General features: G+C 35.8%; 1 protein-coding gene across 1 annotated transcript in view; it reads left to right on the plus strand.

The window, feature by feature from the left end:
- ADGRG7 (adhesion G protein-coupled receptor G7) overlaps positions 1–22,402 on the plus strand; it is a 170,824-nt gene that overhangs the window by 108,601 nt on the left and 39,821 nt on the right. The window contains exon 11 of the mRNA XM_053705210.1: positions 14,133–14,465. Coding sequence (XP_053561185.1) covers positions 14,133–14,465 — 333 coding nt within the window. The remainder of the gene's footprint in view (positions 1–14,132; positions 14,466–22,402) is intronic.

Here is a 22,402-nt window from a genome sequence, read left to right on the forward strand (position 1 = left end):
ATTATCGCACGCACAATTTTCTAAGTTCGGCCTTTTCTGCGCATCAGGTTAGCGTGTGAGCGAAAACCGTTTACTTTCATCTTGTAATGAAAGCGCTACCCAATGCGCACAAGAAGCTTACTTCTAGCGGAGTTAGCATTTAAGCGGGAGCATTAAATACTGCTCCACTTGTAATCTGGTCCTAAATCTGCTGATTACATAAATTCAGCTACTATACCACTTTAATTCCTCCAAGGATTGCCTCAATGCTTTCTCTTTACATTTATTAGATGATATCTGGGGATGGTGTAGAAGGCAAAGAAATGGCTACTTTTATTTCCAGCTTTTATAAATGAACTTCACAGAGCAGGTTTAATTGAGATTTTAAAATTCAGCTAGTGACAGCATCTTTTCAATTGTAAATTCATTAGTTTCCAATCTGATAAGGTCACATAGGTTATATGAGACAGATTTTATTAAATGTAGTGGTTAAAAACGTATGAAATGCTCTACAAGCCATTCAAAAGTATTTGTTAGATTCCAGCTCTTCTAGCATATTTATTTACTAATTTGTTTTACAAAAAAATAAATACTGCATCATTTAAGCACAAATATTGTTAAAAATATAGCCATTTATTTAAAGTCACAGTCTAGTTAAAATTAAACTTTCATTATTGAGAAAGGCATGCAATTTTAAACAACTTTCCTATATACTTTTATAATCAATTGGCTTTGTTCTCTTGGAATTCTTTGTTAAAAGCTAAACCTAGGTAGGCTTATATGCTAATTTCTAAGCCCTTGAAGGCTGCGTTTTATCTGCATTTGGACAGTTTATCACAGCTTGACAGCAATAGTTCACGTGTGCCATATAGATAACATGCTCACTCCCGTCAAGTTATTTATGAGTCAGCACTGATAGGCTAAAATGCAAGTCTGTCAAAAGAACTGAAATAAGGGGGGCAGAGGCTTAGATACAAAGTAATCACAGAGGTAAAAAATATATTAATATAACCGTGTAGGTTATGTAAAACTTGGGAAGGGGTAATAAAAGGATTATCTATGTTTTTAATCAATACAAATTCTGGAGTAGACTGTCCCTTTAATATGATAGTGTAAAAATAATAGATGATTTGTGCTTAAAGGGAAAATCTAGTCAAAATTAAACTTTCATGATTCAGATAGGCATGCAATTTTAAAAAACGTTGCATTTACTTTTAGCATTCAAATTTGCTTTGTACTCTTGTAATTCTTTGTTGAAAGCTAAACCTAGGTAGACTCATATGCTAATATCTAAGCATTGAAGACCGTATCTTATCTCAGTGATCACTCCCATTTATTTACTTATGCATCAGCACTGATTGGTTAAAATGCATGTCTGGCAAAATAACTGAAATAAGGGGGCAGTATGCAGAGGCTTAGATACAAGGTAATCACAGAGGTAAAAAGTATATTAAAATAACTTTGTTGGTTATGCAAAACTGGGGAATGGGTAATAAAGGGATTATCTGTCATTTTAAACAATAACAATTCTGGAGTAGACTGTCCCTTTAAATTGGTTCTGTTTGCAATGTTTAATGCCTTTTTTACATGAGTTAACTTCTCAGATTTTTTTGTTATAGTCCCCAAGTTATATATTTATTGGTTTGAATTCATTCAACACTACATCTGACAAACACAATTTATTCTATAGAACATGTATTTAATAAAGTACAACACTACTGGCACAATTCTGGGTCTGTCTCCCTATAGAGAAGATATATCCTATTCTAAATGACCCTGGGATATGTTTAGCTTTATAATAGTATGATAAGTATTACTCATGTAGGTACTAATTTGCCTCTTTCATAGTTTCAGCAAAGTAACATAGATGATATCTGAAACAAAAGAACTATTTCAAAGCTTTCCCCTCAATACATTTAAAGCATTTGTATCACTAAAGGTTACCCATTTTAACATAATCCATTAGTAGGCCTGTATAATCAATTACAGAAAGTTATCCATATAAGAAGTTGTTTCCACTATGCTAGGTATGAAATAATAACCAGGATTAATTATATACAATATATTTGAGGTCAAAATAAACATTTAATTCAAAAATACAAAAAGTATGAACATAAGCATCTGTCATGGACTTTGTAGGTACCAAGTTTTTGGGGCCACATTACAAGATCACTGGAATGTGAAATATTTACTGTAAATACATACAGGGAGTGCAGAATTATTAGGCAAGTTGTATTTTTGAGGATTAATTTTATTATTGAACAACAACCATGTTCTCAATGAACACAAAAAACTCATTAATATCAAAGCTGAATAGTTTTGGAAGTAGTTTTAGTTTTGTTTGTAGTTATAGCTATTTTAGGGGGATATCTGTGTGTGCAGGTGACTATTACTGTGCATAATTATTAGGCAACTTAACAAAAAACAAATATATACCCATTTCAATTATTTATTTTTACCAGTGAAACCAATATAACATCTCAACATTCACAAATATACATTTCTGACATTCAAAAACAAAACAAAAACAATCAGTGACCAATATAGCCACCTTTCTTTGCAAGGTCACTCAAAAGCCTGCCATCCATGGATTCTGTCAGTGTTTGATCTGTTCACCATCAACATTGGCGTGCAGCAGCAACCACAGCCTCCCAGACACTGTTCAGAGAGGTGTACTGTTTTCCCTCCTTGTAAATCTCACATTTGATGATGGACCACAGGTTCTCAATGGGGTTCAGATCAGGTGAACAAGGAGGCCATGTCATTAGATTTTCTTCTTTTATACCCTTTCTTGCCAGCCACGGTGTGGAGTACTTGGACGCATGTGATGGAGCATTGTCCTGCAGGAAAATCATGTTTTTCTTGAAGGATGCAGACTTCTTCCTGTACCACTGCTTGAAGAAGGTGTCTTCCAGAAACTGGCAGTAGAACTGGGAGTTGAGCTTGACCTCCATCCTCAACCCGAAAAGGCCCCACAAGCTCATCTTTGATGATACCAGCCCAAACCAGTACTCCACCTCCACCTTGCTGGCGTCTGAGTCGGACTGGAGCTCTCTGCCCTTTACCAATCCAGCACGGGCCCATCCATCTGGCCCATCAAGACTCACTCTCATTTCATCAGTCCATAAAACCTTAGGAAAATCAGTCTTGAGATATTTCTTGGCCCAGTCTTGACGTTTCAGCTTGTGTGTCTTGTTCAGTGGTGGTCGTCTTTCAGCCTTTCTTACCTTGGCCATGTCAACTGAGTATTGCACACCTTGTGCTTTTGGGGCACTTCAGTGATGTTGCAGCTCTGAAATATGGCCCAAACTGGTGGCAAGTGGCATCTTGGCAGCTGCACGCTTGACTTTTCTCAGTTCATGGGCAGTTATTTTGTGCCTTGGTTTTTCCACACGCTTCTTGCAACCCTGTTGACTATTTTGAATGAAACGCTTGATTGTTCGATGATCACGCTTCAGAAGCTTTGCAATTTTAAGAGTGCTGCATCCCTCTGCAAGATATCTCACTATTTTTGACTTTTCTGAGCCTGTCAAGTCCTTCTTTTGACCCATTTTGCCAAAGGAAAGGAAGTTGCCTAATAATTATGCACACCTGATATAGGGTGTTGATGTCATTAGACCACACCCCCTTCTCATTACAGAGATGCACATCACCTAATATGCTTAATTGGTAGTAGGCTTTCGAGCCTATACAGCTTGGAGTAAGACAACATGCATAAAGAGGATGATGTGGGTCAAAATACTCATTCCCTAATAATTCTGCACTCCCTGTAGTTAAAACCATTATTAAATATTAATATTGAATAAAATGCATTTTCATGTTTTGAGGTATTTGAGGTATTTGACTGCAAAGGGCTCCAATGTGTATATATATGTATATATGTGTGTACAATTACATGTATGTGTTTATACATCTGTACGGTAAACACATACTGTATATACATATATATGATATCTATATATTTTAATATACAGTGTATATATATATATATATATATACACACACATACATAGCATACACATATTTAGACATGTGTGTGTATGCATATATACAGTATGTGAAAGCCCTTTGCATCCCTTTTTTATCAAACACCTTTTGTATTATTTTTTTAAAATAATTTTATATCAGACAGTGTTTATATGAGTGTAACTGTAGTTTCACATGTATTTATGGCTTTTTTTTTAATGCCTGCTAAGTCTTTTGCTTGTGTGCAAAAATTCAACTTTTAACTGGTAATATTATCAGAAGAATAGGAGAGCTATTGATATAACTTGAAAGGTGTTAGCGCACTATAGCCTTTGGCTGGGGTGTCTTTGCCTCCTCCTGGTAACCAGGTTCTTATTTCCCAAAAGTAATGAATGCAGCTGTGGACTCTTTCCATTTAGGAAGAAAAATATCTGCTTTGTTGTTTTTTTGTGCTCCACTTGTAAACTAGTGCATATTTTTTAAAATCAGAGTATTTAAATATTAAAGGGAAATTATGCTCAAAGACTTAATCAATTGAAAGTGATGCAGCATATCTGTAAAACTCTAGCTGGAAAATATCACATGAACATTTTATGTAAAAAAATGAAAACAGTTTTTTACTTCAAACTTTCTTCAACACACTAGAGTAAGTTTTCTGTAAAGAATAGTCTTTCAGTTAATATAATCTGCATGGTAAAAAACACCCAAAACAAACAGCCAATCAAATCATTAGTGTTGAAGTCACGCTTTGCTTTACTTTGTTCTCATGGGGATTTTACCATAATCTTGTGAGATTTCATATTGAACTTCCTTATCCTAAGAAGAAAAATAAAGTGATTGTGCCTGCACATGCCAGATTGCACACTCCCTTTGTATGCCCCTGGACAAGCACACTGAAAGGCTGCTTAAATTTCCTTTATAATGGGATTTGGCTACTGGAGAAATTTTAGGTAAAATATCTTCCTTTTCACATAGAGATGTTCATGCAATATTGTATTTGGGTATCATCTCCCTTTAAATGCATGTCAATAATAAATGTAGTGAATTACTTTTGTTATAAAATAGAGGCCCCATACACTTATCCAAGTCTTGAGTGTTACAAGCATACAAAATAAAAACAAATGCACAGGAGACATTCATACTATGTAACGTATGGAAGACACATATCTTAATTTGATTCCACAAAACATGCAGGTTTTTCTTCATTTAGGTCCTTGTGGGGTGAGAGCTAAATCCAAGAAACACTCTGATATTTGTAAGATCATTCTACTATCTTTTCCTCTAATGTTTTAAAATGAGTATAGTCACTGTGTATAAGTGTAGATTACTTCTACTATTTTCTTTATGGAGACTAACTTTTGTTAAAATGCTGCATTCAGCTCAGACATCATTTCCTTTCTATATTTGGCATTATACTTCTAAAGAGGTTTCACTTAAGCACTGATTGGACCAAGCTGCCTGCTGACATTGGTTTTAACCCATTTTTCCCAATTGCTAAAATTGCAAGTGAATCTTTATTTATTTTACTGATGTGAGCTGCCATATACTGAAAAAGCCTGACAAATGGTCCTGTATTTTCTAGCGCCTCTATTTTTACAAATGACAAGCGTTAACATGCCAAAAAATGAAAGTACCTGTTTAGGGCCAGATTACGAGTAGCGCCAAGCCGGATTTCCCGCATGGCTATTGGCTAAGAGGTGGAAACGTTACCTCAGCCAAAATACAGAAGATAGCGTTTCTGCTGGTGGGCTGCCTTAGCAGCTCAGTGCGGTGATCGTTTTGGAACAAATAAAGGAGCTTTCAGCATGAAGTATTTTATTCTTCATGAATGAAAGTCAACTTTATTTGTTCCAATGGTAAATCCTAGCATTTCACAAACACTACGAGTTACCATGACTTTAAGTGAATTGGAGCCCTTTGCTGTCAAGTAGATGAAAACATGTTAAAGCATATTTATGCAATTTTCATATTTAATAAAGTGTCATACTGTGTAATTACTTTAAATATTTCACATTCCAATGTTGTGCACATAGCAGATTATATTTTATGTATTTTTATATAGATATTCCTATATATATATATATCTGTATATAAATATGTATAGTTACATATTGTACCATAATACCATCAGATGTATGTAGAAAAATATATTTATGAACATTGGAATGCGTTTGTATGCAATATTCTAAGTTCAGATTTTTTCATGTTAGCTCGCAAGCGAAAACAGTTTGCTTTTAACTTGTAATACGAGCGCTACTACTATCTTATTTCTAGTGGAGTTAACGCTTGAGCGGGAGCATTAAATGCCGCTCCACTTTTAATCTTGCCCATAGGTTGTTAAACACATAGGGCTAGATGACAAGGGGAACACTATTTTGTGTGAGATTTTGAGCGTACAATGTGAGCATCTGTGAGTCCCAAATTTCAAGTTGAAAATAACGTTTTTTTGTTCAACCGTAAATATCATTTGTGCGCAAGCTATTAGAGTAGCAAATAAACCGTTTTCCCCACTGAAAAGGTACCAAAAAACCTACCACTTTCACTGTAAACACATGCAAATTGCTAATACAAAGGCCTTCCAGCAGATCTATCCCTTACATTAAAGGGTTTTCATTGAAACCTTTGAACAGAGTCCAAATGACAAAAACAATTTACTTGTATGAAATTAACAGCAAAATAAATATTAGCAAAACTTGTAAATGATTTTATTTATCCATTTGTGCTGGGGCATTATCTGTATACAGTGCATGCGTGTTAGCATGTGTTTTTTATATGCATTATACTGTAAAATTGATTCGTTTTTGAGGTTTTGCACTAGAATAAAGATTAATAGTATGAGATATCAATATCTCGCAGACAAAATGGCAGCGTCTTTCCCCGTTTATAACAGTGGGGTTTAACTGTTCTCGCACTGTAAATCATGATTTTGTAAAATGGCGAGATATAAAACAGTGAAACTGTTGAGCCCCTTCATTCACACAAAACTGTAAGTTCTTGCTGTACAGAACAAGATTTACTTACACAAAATTAAAAAAACACAATTTGATTTTACAATAAAAAAATGTATAATGATCAATTTTACAATATAATGCATATAATTAACACATCCTACACACATTCACTGTACACCAGCTCAAATGGATTGAACAATAATGTTGTTGTTTTTTAAATTTGTTATTGGCACCACATTACAATACAAATTACTGTGATTTCAAAATGGTTTCTGTTACCCACATATTTTATCTTGATATTTTTGAAAACTCATACAATGGATCTTAAGAAACACCCTTTCAGCACACAGCTATGATGTAGTTACAGAGAATAACGAGAATACTTTAAATTAAAATTACGCAAATATTAAATACATTTAGGCATTGTAAATTGCAATTTTTTTTTTATAATGCTGCGGTCATGTGCTGTGTGTCATTACATATAACTGGCCAATGAATGTAGTTAGATTATATTTCAGGACCAACCAATAGCAAAGGACTATATAAAACTATATGAATATATTCTTGTGTTTCTGTCTATGCATAAAAAAAGCAATGCTCCTTTGTATAACATCTTAAAATAGTAACTATTTTTTGATGTTAAAAGAACATACAGCTCCTGTATGACTTACATCCAGCATTTAGTGTCACTAACATCAGTCATTAGTAATCACAAACAGAAAGAGCAGCACCTATCTTTAAACAGGTTTATTCAGCTTATACAGCCAGACCACAAAATCAACAACGTTTCGGACGCAAGTCCTTAGTCATGTATGGATATACCGCTAACATCTCACCTTAAATACCTAACAAGACGCCACCCCCAGCATACACCTGACATACCTTAGACACCGCCACCTAATGGACTCTTATACAATTCTTATATTATTTAAAAAATTCTACACATTGTAATCTATTTACAAATATTACATAAATAAGAGCTCACAGAAAAATGAGGGGTTATAAAAAAAGACACAGGTAAACATTAAAAATCATAGGAATATGGACAGGTCAAGTTCTTTATTTATTTAGTTGGGGTGGGGTCTTGTTAGGTATTTAAGGTGAAATTGTAAGAGGTATATCCATACATGACTAAGAACTTGTGTCAGAAACGTTGTTGATTTTGTGGTTTCTGTTCATGATTTATTACGCGGGTTTGTTCATGAGCCTCTGAGCTGGCACACCTTCTACTGTTCCCAGGTGTGCCTGGATATTCTGGACTTGTATCAGTCATTAGTATTACTATGGTGGGATCAGACAGGGAACTAGGGACAAATTAATGGGTAAGAACCCCTGTACATCATTATAAACAATGGAACTTAATAACCAACAATTTAACTCCTTCCCCCTATTCCTGCACCTTTTTTTATGCCAAACGATTGAATGAAATAATCAATTTAATCAAGCAATGATTTGTTTTGCGTTCATTCGTCCAGTAATGTATTTGACTCAAACAAAAAAAAAAATCAGCAAAGTTCTGATGAATTTGCATTCGTCCAAAGCCTACACATCTCTTATTGAAAGTAAACGGAGACAAATGTGCCAGCTGTCATTTAACGAGGGTAAAATAGCAAGCAGTTAATATGATTGGAGAATACTTAAGGGATAGTGAACTCCAGAATTTTTATAGTTTAAAAAGATAGATAATCCCTTTATTACCCATTTCCCAGTTTTGCATAACAAACACTGATATATTAATACACTTTTTACCTCTGTGATTACCTTGTATCTAAGCCTCTGCAGACTGCACCCTTATTTCAGTTATTTTGACGGACTTGCAATATAGCCAAATCAGTGCCCTCTCATAAGTAAGTCCACAGTATTAGCACAATGTTATCTATATGACACACACAAACTAATGCCCTCTAGCTGTGAAAAAACTGTCAAATGCATTCAGATAAGGGGCGCCTTCAAGGCTTATTAATTAGCATATGAACCTACCTTGGTTTAGCTTTTAACTAAGAATACCAAGAGAACAAAGCAAATTTGATGATAAAAGGAATTAGAAAGTTGTTTAAAATTGCATGCCCTATCTGAATCATCAGCGTTTATTTTGACTAGACTGTCCTTTTACGACATGCCCAGGGAACACCTTTGTTAAAGCCGCTCATGACTTCATTTTACAACAGAGAAATAAAGTTTACTTTGATTGCTAATGTTTCAGTGATTCATATTTTGAAATTAATTTCTTCATTAATTAGAATTTTTACTGTGTACATGAAACATTATTTTTTCCTGTGTACTTTTTGCTGCATCATTTATAATACATATTTTGTTGTTTATTTTTCATAGGGGTTTTATTGTATATTACTTATACTAATTTGTAATAATGTGTACTTTTATTATGATTTTACTTTGTTTAATGAATATGATTTTTAAGCTGATTATTTTATTGAGCACTATATTGTAATGCATTTGCTCTCCTTTGCATACAGGAATGTAGATTATGCCTCTTAGCAGGGAGTGTAGCTAAACCTTACTGGGCAACAGAGCAAAAGGCTGTGACAAGGATGCCAATTTTAACAATGTCTTTTCTAGTTGTTTGAAATCAGCAGAAGTGGGAGCCAGAATCCACATAGAATCTTCTATTTGTAAAAACAAATACATACACTTTCCTTGCACTGTGAGCCTTGTTTTGCAAGGGAGCAAACAGAGGGGTCAGGACAATATGCACAGAGATGCCACCTGTCAAAATCTGTCTGTGACTGGGCACAGTGGTATGTGGGGGTCACACAATGCCCCCTAAAGCTCTACCATAGACCTCACATGTATATTTTTTATATGTGAGCAGTCATTATAACGCCATGGCTGCCAGTAACAAACAATTCAATAATTTGGGCTGAAAATATAAAAAGAAGTGATTTGATCTCCTTGACTGCACCTACATCAATTTGGTAAAAAATATTTCTTATGCTTTGAGGCTTAAGAAGCATTTGCATTTAGCTAACATACAGGGCATTTATGTTTCCAATATTTTGTGAGTAGAGTAGTGGGCCCAGTCTTGATTGGACCTCGGAGACCCTGTAGTTACACTTCTGCCCCTTAGTAATATACACAGCTAGCAAGGTAAGTCTTTCCTTTAGAGAATCCCATGAAGGACTTCATTGCTTTGACCGATATTTTTTAGCAAATCTCACCTGAACAGAGACCTTTAGAGTATCAGGCATCTAGACACCACATCCAAAAAGTGAATTTAACAATATTTTGCCCTGCTTAATCAGCATCTTCTTGTATTACCTCAGAACAAATGTATGTAATGTAATTTATGTAATTTATGCACCATACCTAACATACATGGATTAGCAAGGTGTCACTGATGTCCGTGACTAGCCCTTGCAGTGTTCGCCACAACCTTAGTATATTTTTCTTCTGATTAAATAATAGGAATAAAAAAAATATGTAGTGTGAATAAAGTTAGTGGCTTGTCAAGAGACTGTTAGCGATATTGGGGTGATCAGTTATGGAATAAATAAGGCCTGAGTGAAATACTGGATGTGCATCTGTATAATAACACCCAGCTATATACAAAGACACAGAAGTACATGGCACATGCATATAGCCAGACAAAGAGCTGGTTATAGGGTCAGTGGTATCTGCATCAGTATAATAACACTCAGCACTATATAATAACACAGTAGTGACACTGGCACATGGGTATAGCCACAGGAGGGCTGGTTATAGGGTCAGTGGTATCTGCATCAGTATAATACACCCAGCACTATATAATGACACAGTAGTGACACTGGCACATGGGTATAACCAGAGGAGGGTTGGTTACAGGATCAGCGGTATCTGCATCAGTATAATAACACCCAGCTCTATATAATGACACAGTAGTGACACTGGCACATGGGTATAGCCAGAGGAGGGCTGGTTATAGGATCAGTGGTATCTGCATCAGTATAATAACACCCAGCACTATATAATGACACAGTAGTGACTCTGGCACATGGGGTATAACCAGAGGAGGGCTGGTTATAGGATCAGTGGTATCTGCATCAGTATAATAACACCCAGCACTATATAATGACACAGTAGTGACTCTGGCACATGGGTATAACCAGAGGAGGGCTGGTTACAGGATCAGCGGTATCTGCATCAGTATAATAACACAAAGCACTATAAAATAATGTTTTTAATTTCAAATGTACCTTGGTGTCCTTCCACTAAGGTCTGTACTTTGGAAAATGTCCTCCACAACCTTTGTCTGTGCCTATCCCTGCTGAAAAAGTAAATCAATCATAGACTGTAGTGAAGCCTCAAGCCAATACAGTACAATACTGTATTGAAGCTATACTACAAGTAATTTAGCATTTGGGTAGCATGTGTCCCTTTAATTAATTTTTTTATACAATTTTGAGATTTAATTTATTTAACATTCATTAATTAATTGGCTTTACCATTAGCATTTTAGCCTGTACCGTAACTCTCCATCCGCACTCAAAAATGGCTTTTGAGTGTGGAATTTTCAGGTCTGCCATATTACAAGTTGTTTGGTCAGGCTAGCACTATATCTTATAGCGAAAGATCCATTCCACGATCAAAGACCAGTAGTTATGGGATTTTGCACAACAAAAATGTTTCACAAAACTCATAACAAAATTTTACAAAGTACACTAACACCCATAAACTATACTATTAACCCTAAACCGCCATGCCTCACATCACAAATACTTTATTAAACTTATTAACCCCTAAACTGCCGGCCCCCCCACATCGCGACACACTAATGAATATATTAATACCAAAATCTAACTTAAATTAAGTTACAATATAACTACCTTTAATAAAAAAAAACTTACCTGTGAAATTAAAAAAAAAAACTAAGCTATAAACTATAATAAACCTAATATAACTATTTTAAAAACTAAAATAAACAAAAAATAAAAAACCTGTTATAAAATTAAAAAATCCTAACACTACGGAAAATAAAAAAAAAACTAACATTAAAAAACCCCCACTAAAATTATGAAAAATAAAAAAATTGATAGATTATAAAAAAATAATAAACAAAATTATCCAAAATAATAAAAATTAAACCTAATCTAATACCCCTATAAAAACAAAAAAGCGCCCCCCAAAATAATAACCCCCCTAATCTAACAATAAACTACCAATAGCCCTTAAAAGGGCCTTTTGTAGGGCATGCCCAGAAGCAATCAGCTCTTTTACATTAAAAAAAATTACAAAGTACCCCCTAACAGTAAAACCCCCCCTAAATAAAAAAAACAAAGTCTAAAAAAAACCTAAGATACCCATTGCCCCTAAAGGTGAATTTGTATGGGCAATTGCCCTTAAAAGGGCAATCAGCTCTTTTGCTGCCCATAAAAAAATAAAAAAGCCCTAATTCAACCCCCCCTAAAAAAAACTAACAATAACCCCAAAAATGTACTTTTGTGTTTTTTTTTTTTTGTAATGTTAGTTTTTTTGTTTTTTTCACAGGTAAGTTTTTTTTATTTAAAAGGTAGTTAATATTGTAAACTTTAAGTTAAAGTTAGGGGTGATAGGTTTAGGGGTTATTAGTTTAATTTAGTGTGTTGCAATGTGGGGGGCCGGCGGTTTAGGGTTTAATAGGTTTATTTAGGTGTTAGCGATGAGGGTGTATGGCGGATTAGGAGTTAATAATTTTAATTAGTGTTGGCAATGTCGGGGAGTGGCGGATTAGGGGTATGTAGACTAGGGTTTTAATGTTAGGGTGTTAAAAAAACCTAAGATACCCATTGCCCCTAAAGGGGCATTTGTATGGGCATTAGCCCATAAAAGGGCAATCAGCTCTTTTGCTGCCCATAAGAAATAAAAAATCCACTAATCTAAACCCCCCCCCAAAAAAAAGCTACTACTAACCCCAAAAAATGTACTTTACGTGTTTGTTTTTGTAATGTTAGTTTGTTTTTGTTTTTCCACAGGAAAGTTTTTTTTAATTTAAAGGTAGTTATATTGTAACTTTAATTTAAAGTTAGGGGTTGTTAGGTTTAGGGGTTAATAGTTTAATTTAGTGTGTTGCAATGTGGGGGGGGTGGCAGTTTAGGGTTTAATAGGTTTATTTAGGTGTTAGCAATGTGGGTGTGCGGGGGATTAGGGTTAATAATTTAATAGTGTCGGCAATGTCGGGGGGCGGCGGATTAGGGGTTTTTAGACTAGGGTTTTATGTTAGGATGTTAGGTTTTTACATAACCTTATGTCTCCATAGACATCAATTGGGATTGCATTATAGCAATCGCCATTCCACTACCGAAGGTGTTGGTTTTTTCTAAAACTTTCTCTCCATTGAGGTCTATAGGGGAAAACGTACACGAGCATGCCAAGTCAGGCCTTGAATTATTTTTTTTTGATCAATCTTTTATTTTTCTAAGATCATTACAATGTATCATCAAACATTTTACAGCATTTAAGAGATACAAGGAATTATGAAATACAATACAATGCAGTAAAGTCTCTATGTGTAACCTTGAGTTTAGTCTTTGCGATGATAGAAAGTCCATATCTATAGTGGTTCTTGTAGGTGTAACACTATACCTTTGTTAAGGCCTTGACTTTTGTGCTGTATGGTGTTTAACGCACCATACCTGCACAACAGAAGAAGGCTTTTCTGTAACTTGTAATGGCAGTGATATGGAAAGTGCGATACCGCTAAATATTTAGCGTTATTTACGCACCAGGTTAGCGCACAACTTGTAATCTTGCTGATTGTGAGGTCTGTATTTACATTGTGCCAGCCAATATCATTGATATTTTATTGGTTTTACTACGTGTTTTCCACACAAATTCATAATTGTTTTGTCAAAATATTTAATTCTAAAAAACGTCTTAAAATTATTACAAATTAAAGGTACTTGAAATGGAAATGGAAATACTCACCAGTACTTTTCAATTGAATTAGAAGCATTTTGCAATGTGTTAATTTTGTTAAACATACTTTATTGAAAATGTAAATTCATCACTAAAACATTGATGCAAGATCCAAAGAACAAACAGGTGGGTTGTGCGTTAGAATTAGACAACGATGCATGCTCTGAGGAATATCAGTTATCAAAGTCCGGTATTGCATTTTTTTAATTTAAATTTTGGATATAAAGATCCTTAAATGTATTCTCAAATTTTTGTGATTTGGCAAATTCTCAGTAACCAGCATCATAACTGTAAAATTCACTTGTGTGAGAAAATGGAGATAATTCTATTTGTTTTGCCCATTTGCAGAAAGAAACAAAAAAATCCATGGATACTTATTAGTCTTTGCTCATCAATGCTGATTTTCAACATAATCTTCATGGCCGGACTGCAAAACAAAAATGCAGAAAAGACAGAAGATAATGTGAAAGATCCACTTAACATAATTCCCCCTTCAGACAAGAGTGATCCACCTGAAAATCCGCACATGTACCGCTGTAGCTGTTTTACTACATTACTTTCTGCTCGGCAACATTTTGTATGGACAACAGTTATTGCTGCTCAGATGTATTTCTACTATGTTGACATTGCCCTTCGGCTTCCCATCTTACTTCTTCAGATATGCTTTATTAATTGGATGGGGTAAAAAAGAATTGTGGATATTTTGCTGTTTTTGTGTTTGTTTGTTTATTTATTTTTATTTTGTCACAATACACATTGGGGCCTATTTATCAAAGGTCTTGCAGACCTGATCCGACAGTGCGGATCAGCGTCCGCAAGACCTCGCTGAATGCGTAGAGCGATACGCTCTCCGGTATTCAGCATTGCACCAAACAGCTCACAAGAGCTGCTGGTGCAACGCCGCCCCCTGCAGACTCGCGGCCAATGGGCCGCCCAGCAGGGGAGTGTCAATCAAACCCGATCGTACTCGATTGGGTTGATTTCCGGCGATTCCTGTCCTCCTCATCAGAGCAGGCGGACAGGGTTATGGAGCAGCGGTCTTTAGACCGCTGCTTCATAACTGCTGTTTCTGGCGAGTCTGAAGACTCGCCAGAAACACAGGCCCACAAGCTCCGTTCGGAGCTTGATAAATGGGCCCCCAATATCATTATTTCTTATTTGCTTTTATTTTTATTTAACTCTACTTAAGAAACCAAGGCCTAAATCCCATGCAAGTTACTATGACTCAAATATAAATGAGTAGTGATACCTCATTTTTTATAGTTACTCTTAAGTTACTGCTCAGGTATCTTCACCACGATCAAAGGGTTTCGGATCCAGGCCACTATAAAAAATAATACCAATTTTACAAAGGCACCAGTGGTACAGCCTTTAAAAAATTTAACTAAAACTATACTAATGAAAGTAAATCTATTCATGACCTCCTTGCTCTGCTTGGTAACTATCCCCAACCATACTTTACCATAACCACAAACAGCCAAAACCCTCATTACATAACTGTGAGAGCCCATACTTCCACAGTGCAATTAACCAAGATGGTTTTGCATAGATAGGGTTAATAGTGGTGGGGTTTGTGATAGCTGTGGTTACATTTTATTTGTGGGTTCACTACAGGAGTGGTTTTGGCTTTGGTGGTTTGGGGCTTAACTCAATGCAGAGTATTATTTCTTTTATATTGTCTACTTTGAGTTATATGCATCTATAGGCAATAGTACGACAAGTAGAGCAGTTGCACAGCTGTTTTTTAGAAGTAAAAAAACGGGAGCAGTGCTTGTTGGCTAAAAGAGTTATGACAGTTATATATGTCATGTCATAGTGGATACCATTGAAAGTAGTGACCATTCTCATTACTTAGAATCTGCTCAACTTATGAGAATTCAAGTATGGGGCCTGTGGCACGCTATTGACAGTTCTAAAGCATTGTTGGTGGCACCCACAAGATATAGGCCCAATAAGGGTAAAATGTATTCAGCCTATAGATAAAGAGAGAGGTAGCTATGATGGATAAAAAAAAAGTTATTCTAAATGAAAATACTACTTATAAAGTTTTTACAAAAGGCAATCAATTGAGGATATTCTTTTTAACAATAAAGTTACTTTTGAATGGAGCACCAGAAAAAGGGATTTTAAATTAAAATAATTAAATCATTTGTATCCTATGATCGCAAAGATTGTTACTTTTTAATACTTATTTAAAAATAAAATTTACTTAGTAAAACATCAAGGTGGACCAATTATTTTGGAGATATACGGCTAGATTACGAGTTTTGCGGTATGAGTGAAAAAGCAGTGTTAAGGCTCTTTTTCACTACCGCTGGTATTACGAGTCTTGCAGGTATTTCTGCACTGCACACTTTTTTGGCCGTAACGCGGCGTAACTACCGCAGCTTTCAAAAAGTCCTTTTTCAATGGGACTTCCTTTATGTCGTTATTACGAGTCTGCCTGGGAGGCCAAAAAGTGAGCGGTACAGCCAATACCATCAAGATCCATACCGTAAACTGAAAGTCAGTAGTTATGGGTTTTGCGCTACAAATCTGTAACATAAAACTCATAACTAAAGTGCTAAAAAGTTTCACTAACACCCATAAACTACCTATTAACCTCTAAACCGAGGCCCTCCCGCATCGCAAACACTAAAATAAAATGATTAACCCCTAATCTGCTGCTCCGGACATCGCCACCACTATAATAAACATATTAACCCCTAAATCCCCGCACTCCTGCATCGCAAAAACTAGTTAAATATTATTAATGCCTAATCTGCTGTACCTTACATCGCCGCCACATACATTACTGTTATTAACCCCTAATCTGCTGCCCCCAACGTCGCAGCCACTATACTAAAGTTATTAACCCCTAAACCTAACCCTAAATCTAACCCTAACACCCCCTACTTTAATATAATTAAAAATAAATCTAATTAAAAATTCCTATCATTAACTAATTAATTCCTATTTAAAACTAAATACTTACCTATAAAATAAACCCTAAGCTAGTTACAATATAACTAATAGTTATATTGTAGCTATCTTAAGTTTATTTTTATTTCACAGGCAAGTTTGTATTTATTTTAACTAGGTAGAATAGTTAGTAAATAGTTATTAACTATTTACTAACTACCTAGCTAAAATAAATACAAATTTACCTGTAAAATAAAACCTAACCTGAGTTACACTAACACCTAACCTTACACAACAATTAAATAAATTACATAAAATAAATACAATTAACTAAATTACACCCCCCCACTAAATTACACAAAATAAAAATAAATTATCAGATATTTAAACTAATTACACCTAATCTAATAGTCCTATCAAAATAAAAAAGCCCCCTAAAATTAAAAAACCCTAGCCTAAACTAAACTACCAATAGCCCTTAAAAGGGCCTTTTGCGGGGCATTGCCCCAAAGAAATCAGCTAAAACCCAGTAACCCACACAACCAAGCCCCCAAATAAAACCCTAACTAAAAAAACCTAAGCTCTCCATTGCCCCTGAAAAGGGCATTTGGATGGGCATTGCCCTTAAAAGGGCATTTAGCTCTATTGCGGCCCAAAGCCCTAGCCTAAAAATAAAACCCACCCTATACACCCTTAAAAAAACCTAACACTAACCCCCGAAGATCCACTTACCGGGAGAAGTCTCCATCCAAGCGGCAAGATGTCCTCAACAAGGCCGGCAGAAGTGGTCCTCCAGAAGGGCAGAAGTGGTCCTCCAGACGGGCAGAAGTCTTCATTCAGACGGCATCTTCTATCTTCATCCTTCCGACGCGGAGCGGCTCCATCTTCAAGACATCCGGCGCGGAGCATCCTCTACCAACGACGACTACCCGACGAATGAAGGTACCTTTAAGTGACGTCATCCAAGATGGCGTCCCTTAGATTCCGATTTGCTCTTTTACCTGTAAAAAAAAATACAAACAACCCCCCAACAGTAAAACCCACCACCCACACAACCAACCCCCCAAATAAAATCCTAACTAAAAAAACCTACGCTCCCCATTGCCCTGAAAAAGGTATTTGTATGGGCATTGCCCTTAAAAGGGCATTTAGCTCTTTTTCTGCCCAAACCCTAATCTAAAAATAAAACCCAGCCAATAAACCCTTAAAAAACCTAACACTATCCCCCGTAGATCCACTTACAATTTTTGAAGACCGGACATCCATCCTCAACAAAGCCAGGAGAAGTCCTCATCGAAGCCGGCAGAAGTCTTCATTCAAGCGGACCGAAGTCTTCATCCAAGCCGGCAGAAGTCTTCATCCAAGCCGGCATCTTCTATCTTCATCTATCCGGCGCGGAGCGGCTCCATCTTCAAGACATTCAGCTCGGAGCATCCTCTTCAATCGACGTCTTCTTGAAGAATGAAGGTTCATTTAAATGACGTCATCCAAGATGGCGTCCCTTGAATTCCGATTGGCTGATAGAAATCTATCAGCCAATCGGAATTAAAGGTGAAAAAATTCTATTGGCTGATGCAATCAGCCAATAGGATTGAGCTTGCATTCTATTGGATGTTCCAATTAGCCAATAGAATGCAAGCTCAATCCTATTGGCTGATTGCATCAGCCAATAGGAATTTTTCACCTTTAATTCCGATTAAAGCGCAGGCTTTTTTTCAGCTGGCTCTCCCCATTGATGTCTATGGGGAAATCGTGCACGAGCACGTAAAACCAGCTCACCCGCAGCGCTGGTATTGGAGTGCGGTATGGAGCTCAATTTTATTTTACGCTGCAATATTGCCTGCTAACGCCGGGTTTTTGTAAACCTGTAACACCAGCGCTGTAGGTAAGTGAGCGGTGCAAATAATTTGCAAGTTGGCACCGCGCCGCTCATAACGCAAAACTCGTAATCTAGCTTATAGTCTATTACAGTGAGTCTCACCTGATACACAGATTCTCTCCTAAAATGAGCAAAGTCTAAAAATGATTTCCTTGACTTTAAACGTCATGCTTGGAATGCAGAAATTATATTGTTTGACACATCTGATAAAACTTTTTGTATTTATTTCTTGAGAAACAGCTGCAAGAAAAAAATGTAGAGTACAATTCTTCTTACAACTGTAAAAAATGACCTTTTAATCAAGATTATAGTTTAAAGGGACATTAAAAACAAAATATATTTTATAAACATAGTATTGATGTTATTCCCCGCTTCCCTCTATTCATGGGTGCTGCCATGTTGAAATCTATCTTTCATTATATTCCAGTCCTGACCTGTTTGCACACGTGCAATAACAACCTTCATATACCTGCAGTGTAATATAGGTTCTATAATTGCAGCAACATTGATTAGAGGTAGGTGCATGACATGTATTTAGTGTCCCTTTAAGTTGCTTAGCATCTTTAGCATTTCTTCAGTATTCTCAGTAAACAGATGTTAGATAATTTGGCAAGTTATTTTATTGTTATTAGATGCAATCAATTTGAACTTCTGTTCTCTTAACTGATATATTTTATTTGCAAAAAAATGTTTAAAATAAAAATATATACTTTTTTCCATTTCTTTCCTTTAGGTCTTCCAGCTATAATTGTTGCTATAACATTTGGATCTACATACAGACTCTCTAAACCATTAAACTATCGGCAAGAAGAGTTGTAAGTCTATATGGTTTTCTACATTTGTTTTTAAATGTTTTACCTTCTCTTCATGGGAAATGTAAAACACAACATATTTAAATAAGTATTACATAACTTATGGAACAAAAAGCATTGTTTCAAATAGTCAACACAGTAGGTTTGTAATTATGGTTCCTTGGATTACTCATGGTATACTTTGGAAATTCATATGACACTCCAGTATTGCATTTTCATCACATTATTAATATTCCCTTATTGAAATAATGTTACATTAAAATGCATTCAATATTACACAATTTATGATAGTAAAGATATTTTAAGGTTAGATATTTTCGGCTAGATTACGAGTCTTGCGTTATGAGTAAAAAAGCAGCATTAAGGCTCATAGCGCTGCTTTTTTACTCCCTACGCTGGTTTTACGAGTCTTGCAGATTTAGGGGCTCTGCACACTTTTTTGGCCTTACCGCAAAACAACTTACGCAAATTGTGTATAGACTTTTTTCTATGGGACTTCCATAGCGCCGGTATTACAAGCTTGTCCTGGGAGGCCAAAAAGTACACCCTACCCCGCATTCTAAAATCAGTAATTATGAGTTTTACATTACAACGCTGTAGCATAAAACTCATAACTAAAGTGCTAAAAAGTACACTAACACCCATAAACTACCTATTAACCTCTAAACTGAGGCCCTCCCACATCGCAAACACTGAAATAAAATTATTAACCCCTAATCTTCCGCTCCGGACATCGCCGCCACTATAATAAACATATTAACCCCTAAACCGCCACACTCCCGCCTCACAAATATTAGTTAAATATTATTAACCCCTAATCTGCTGCCCTCAACATCGCCGCCACCTTACATTATATTTATTAACTCCTAATCTCCCGTCCCCAATGTCGCCGCAACCTACCTACACTTATTAACCCCTAATCTGCCGCCCCAACATTAATAAACATATTAACCCCTAATCTGCCGTCCCTAACATCGCCCCACCTACCTACATTTATTAACCCCTAATCTGCCACTCCCAACGTCGTCGCCACTATATTAAATTTATTAACCCCTAAACCTGTCTAACCCTAACACCCCCTACCTTAAATTAATTAAAATAAATCTAAATAAAACTTACTATTAATAACTAAATAATTCCTATTTAAAACTAAATACTTACCTGTAAAATAAACCCTAAGCTAGCTACAATATAACTAATGCTTACATTGTAGCTAGCTTAGGTTTTATTTTTAATTTACATGTAAGTTTGTATTTATTTTAACTAGGTAGAATAGTTACTAAATAGTTATTAACTATTTAATAACTACCTAGCTAAAATAAATACAAATTAACCTGTAAAATAAAACCTAACCTGTCTTACACTAACACCTAACCTAACCCTACAATTAAATAAATTCCCTAAATTAAATACAATTAACTAAATTCAAAACAATTAGCTAAATTACAAAAAAACAAACACTAAATTACAGAAAATAAAAAACTAATTACACCTAATCTAATAGCCCTATAAAAATAAAAAAGCCCACCCAAAATTAAAAAAAACCTAGCCTAAACTAAACTACCAATAGCCCTTAAAAGGGCCTTTTGCGGGGCATTGCCCTAAAGAAATCAGCTCTTTTACCGGTGAAAAAAATACAAACACCCCCCCAACAGTAAAACCCACCACCCACAAAACCAACCCCCCAAATAAAACCCTAACTAAAAAACCTAAGCTCCCCATAGCCCTGAAAAGGGCATTTGGATGGGCATTGCCCTTAAAAGGGCATTTAGCTCTATTGCAGCCCATCAGCCAATAGGATTGAGCTTGCATTCTATCGGCTGTTCCAATCAGCCAATAGAATGTGAGCTCAATCCTATTGGCTGATCCAATCAGCCAATAGGATTGAAGTTCAATCCAATTGGCTGATTGCATCAGCCAATAGGAATTTTTCAACCTTAATTCCGATTGACTGATAGAATTCTATCAGCCAATTGGAATCTAAGGGACGCCATCTTGGATGACGTCACTTAAAGGTACCTTCATTCGTCGGGTAGTCGTCGTTGGAAGAGTATGCTCCGCGCCGGATGTCTTGAAGATGGAGCCGCTCCACGTCGGAAGGATGAAGATAGAAGATCTTCGTCTGAATGAAGACTTCTGCCTGTCTGGAGGAGCACTTCTGCCCGTCTGGAGGACCACATCTGCCGGCTTTGTTGAGGACATCTTGCCGCTTGGATGAAGACTTCTCCCGGTAAGTGGATCTTCGGGGGTTAGTGTTAGGTTTTTTTTTAAGGGTGTATTGGGTGGGTTTTATTTTTAGGTTAGTGCTTTGGGCCGCAATAGAGCTAAATGCCCTTTTAAGGGCAATGCCCATCCAAATGCCCTTTTCAGGGCAATGGGGAGCTTAGGTTTTTTTAGTTAGGGTTTTATTTGGGGGGTTGGTTGTGTGGTTGGTGGGTTTTACTGTTGTGTGTATTTTTTTTTTACAGGTAAAAGAGCTGATTTCTTTGGGGCAATGCCCAGAAAAAGGCCCTTTTTATTTTGGGTGGGCTTTTTTTATTTTGATAGGGCTATTAGATTAGGTGTAATTAGTTTAAAGATCTTTTAATTTGTTTTTTATTTTCTGTAATTTAGTGGTTTTTTTTTTTGTTATTTATCTAATTGTTTTGAATTTAGTTAATTGTATTTAATTTAGGGAATTTATTTAATTGTAGGGTTAGGTTAGGTGTTAGTGTAAGACAGGTAAGGTTTTATTTTACAGGTCAATTTGTATTTATTTTAGCTAGGTAGTTATTAAATAGTTAATAACTATTTAGTAACTTTTCTACCTAGTTAAAATAAATACAAACTTGCCTGTAAAATAAAAATAAAACCTAAGCTAGCTACAATGTAAGTATTAGTTATATTGTAGCTAGCTTAGGTTTTTTTTTACAGGTAAGTATTTAGTTTTAAATAGGAATTATTTAGTTATTAATAGTAAGTTTTATTTAGATTTATTTTTAATTTAGATTAGGGGTTAATAAATGTAGGTAGGTAGCGGCGATGTT

The sequence above is a fragment of the Bombina bombina genome, chromosome 3 (assembly GCF_027579735.1).
Source record: "Bombina bombina isolate aBomBom1 chromosome 3, aBomBom1.pri, whole genome shotgun sequence".
In the NCBI taxonomy this organism is placed as follows: Eukaryota; Metazoa; Chordata; class Amphibia; order Anura; family Bombinatoridae; genus Bombina; species Bombina bombina.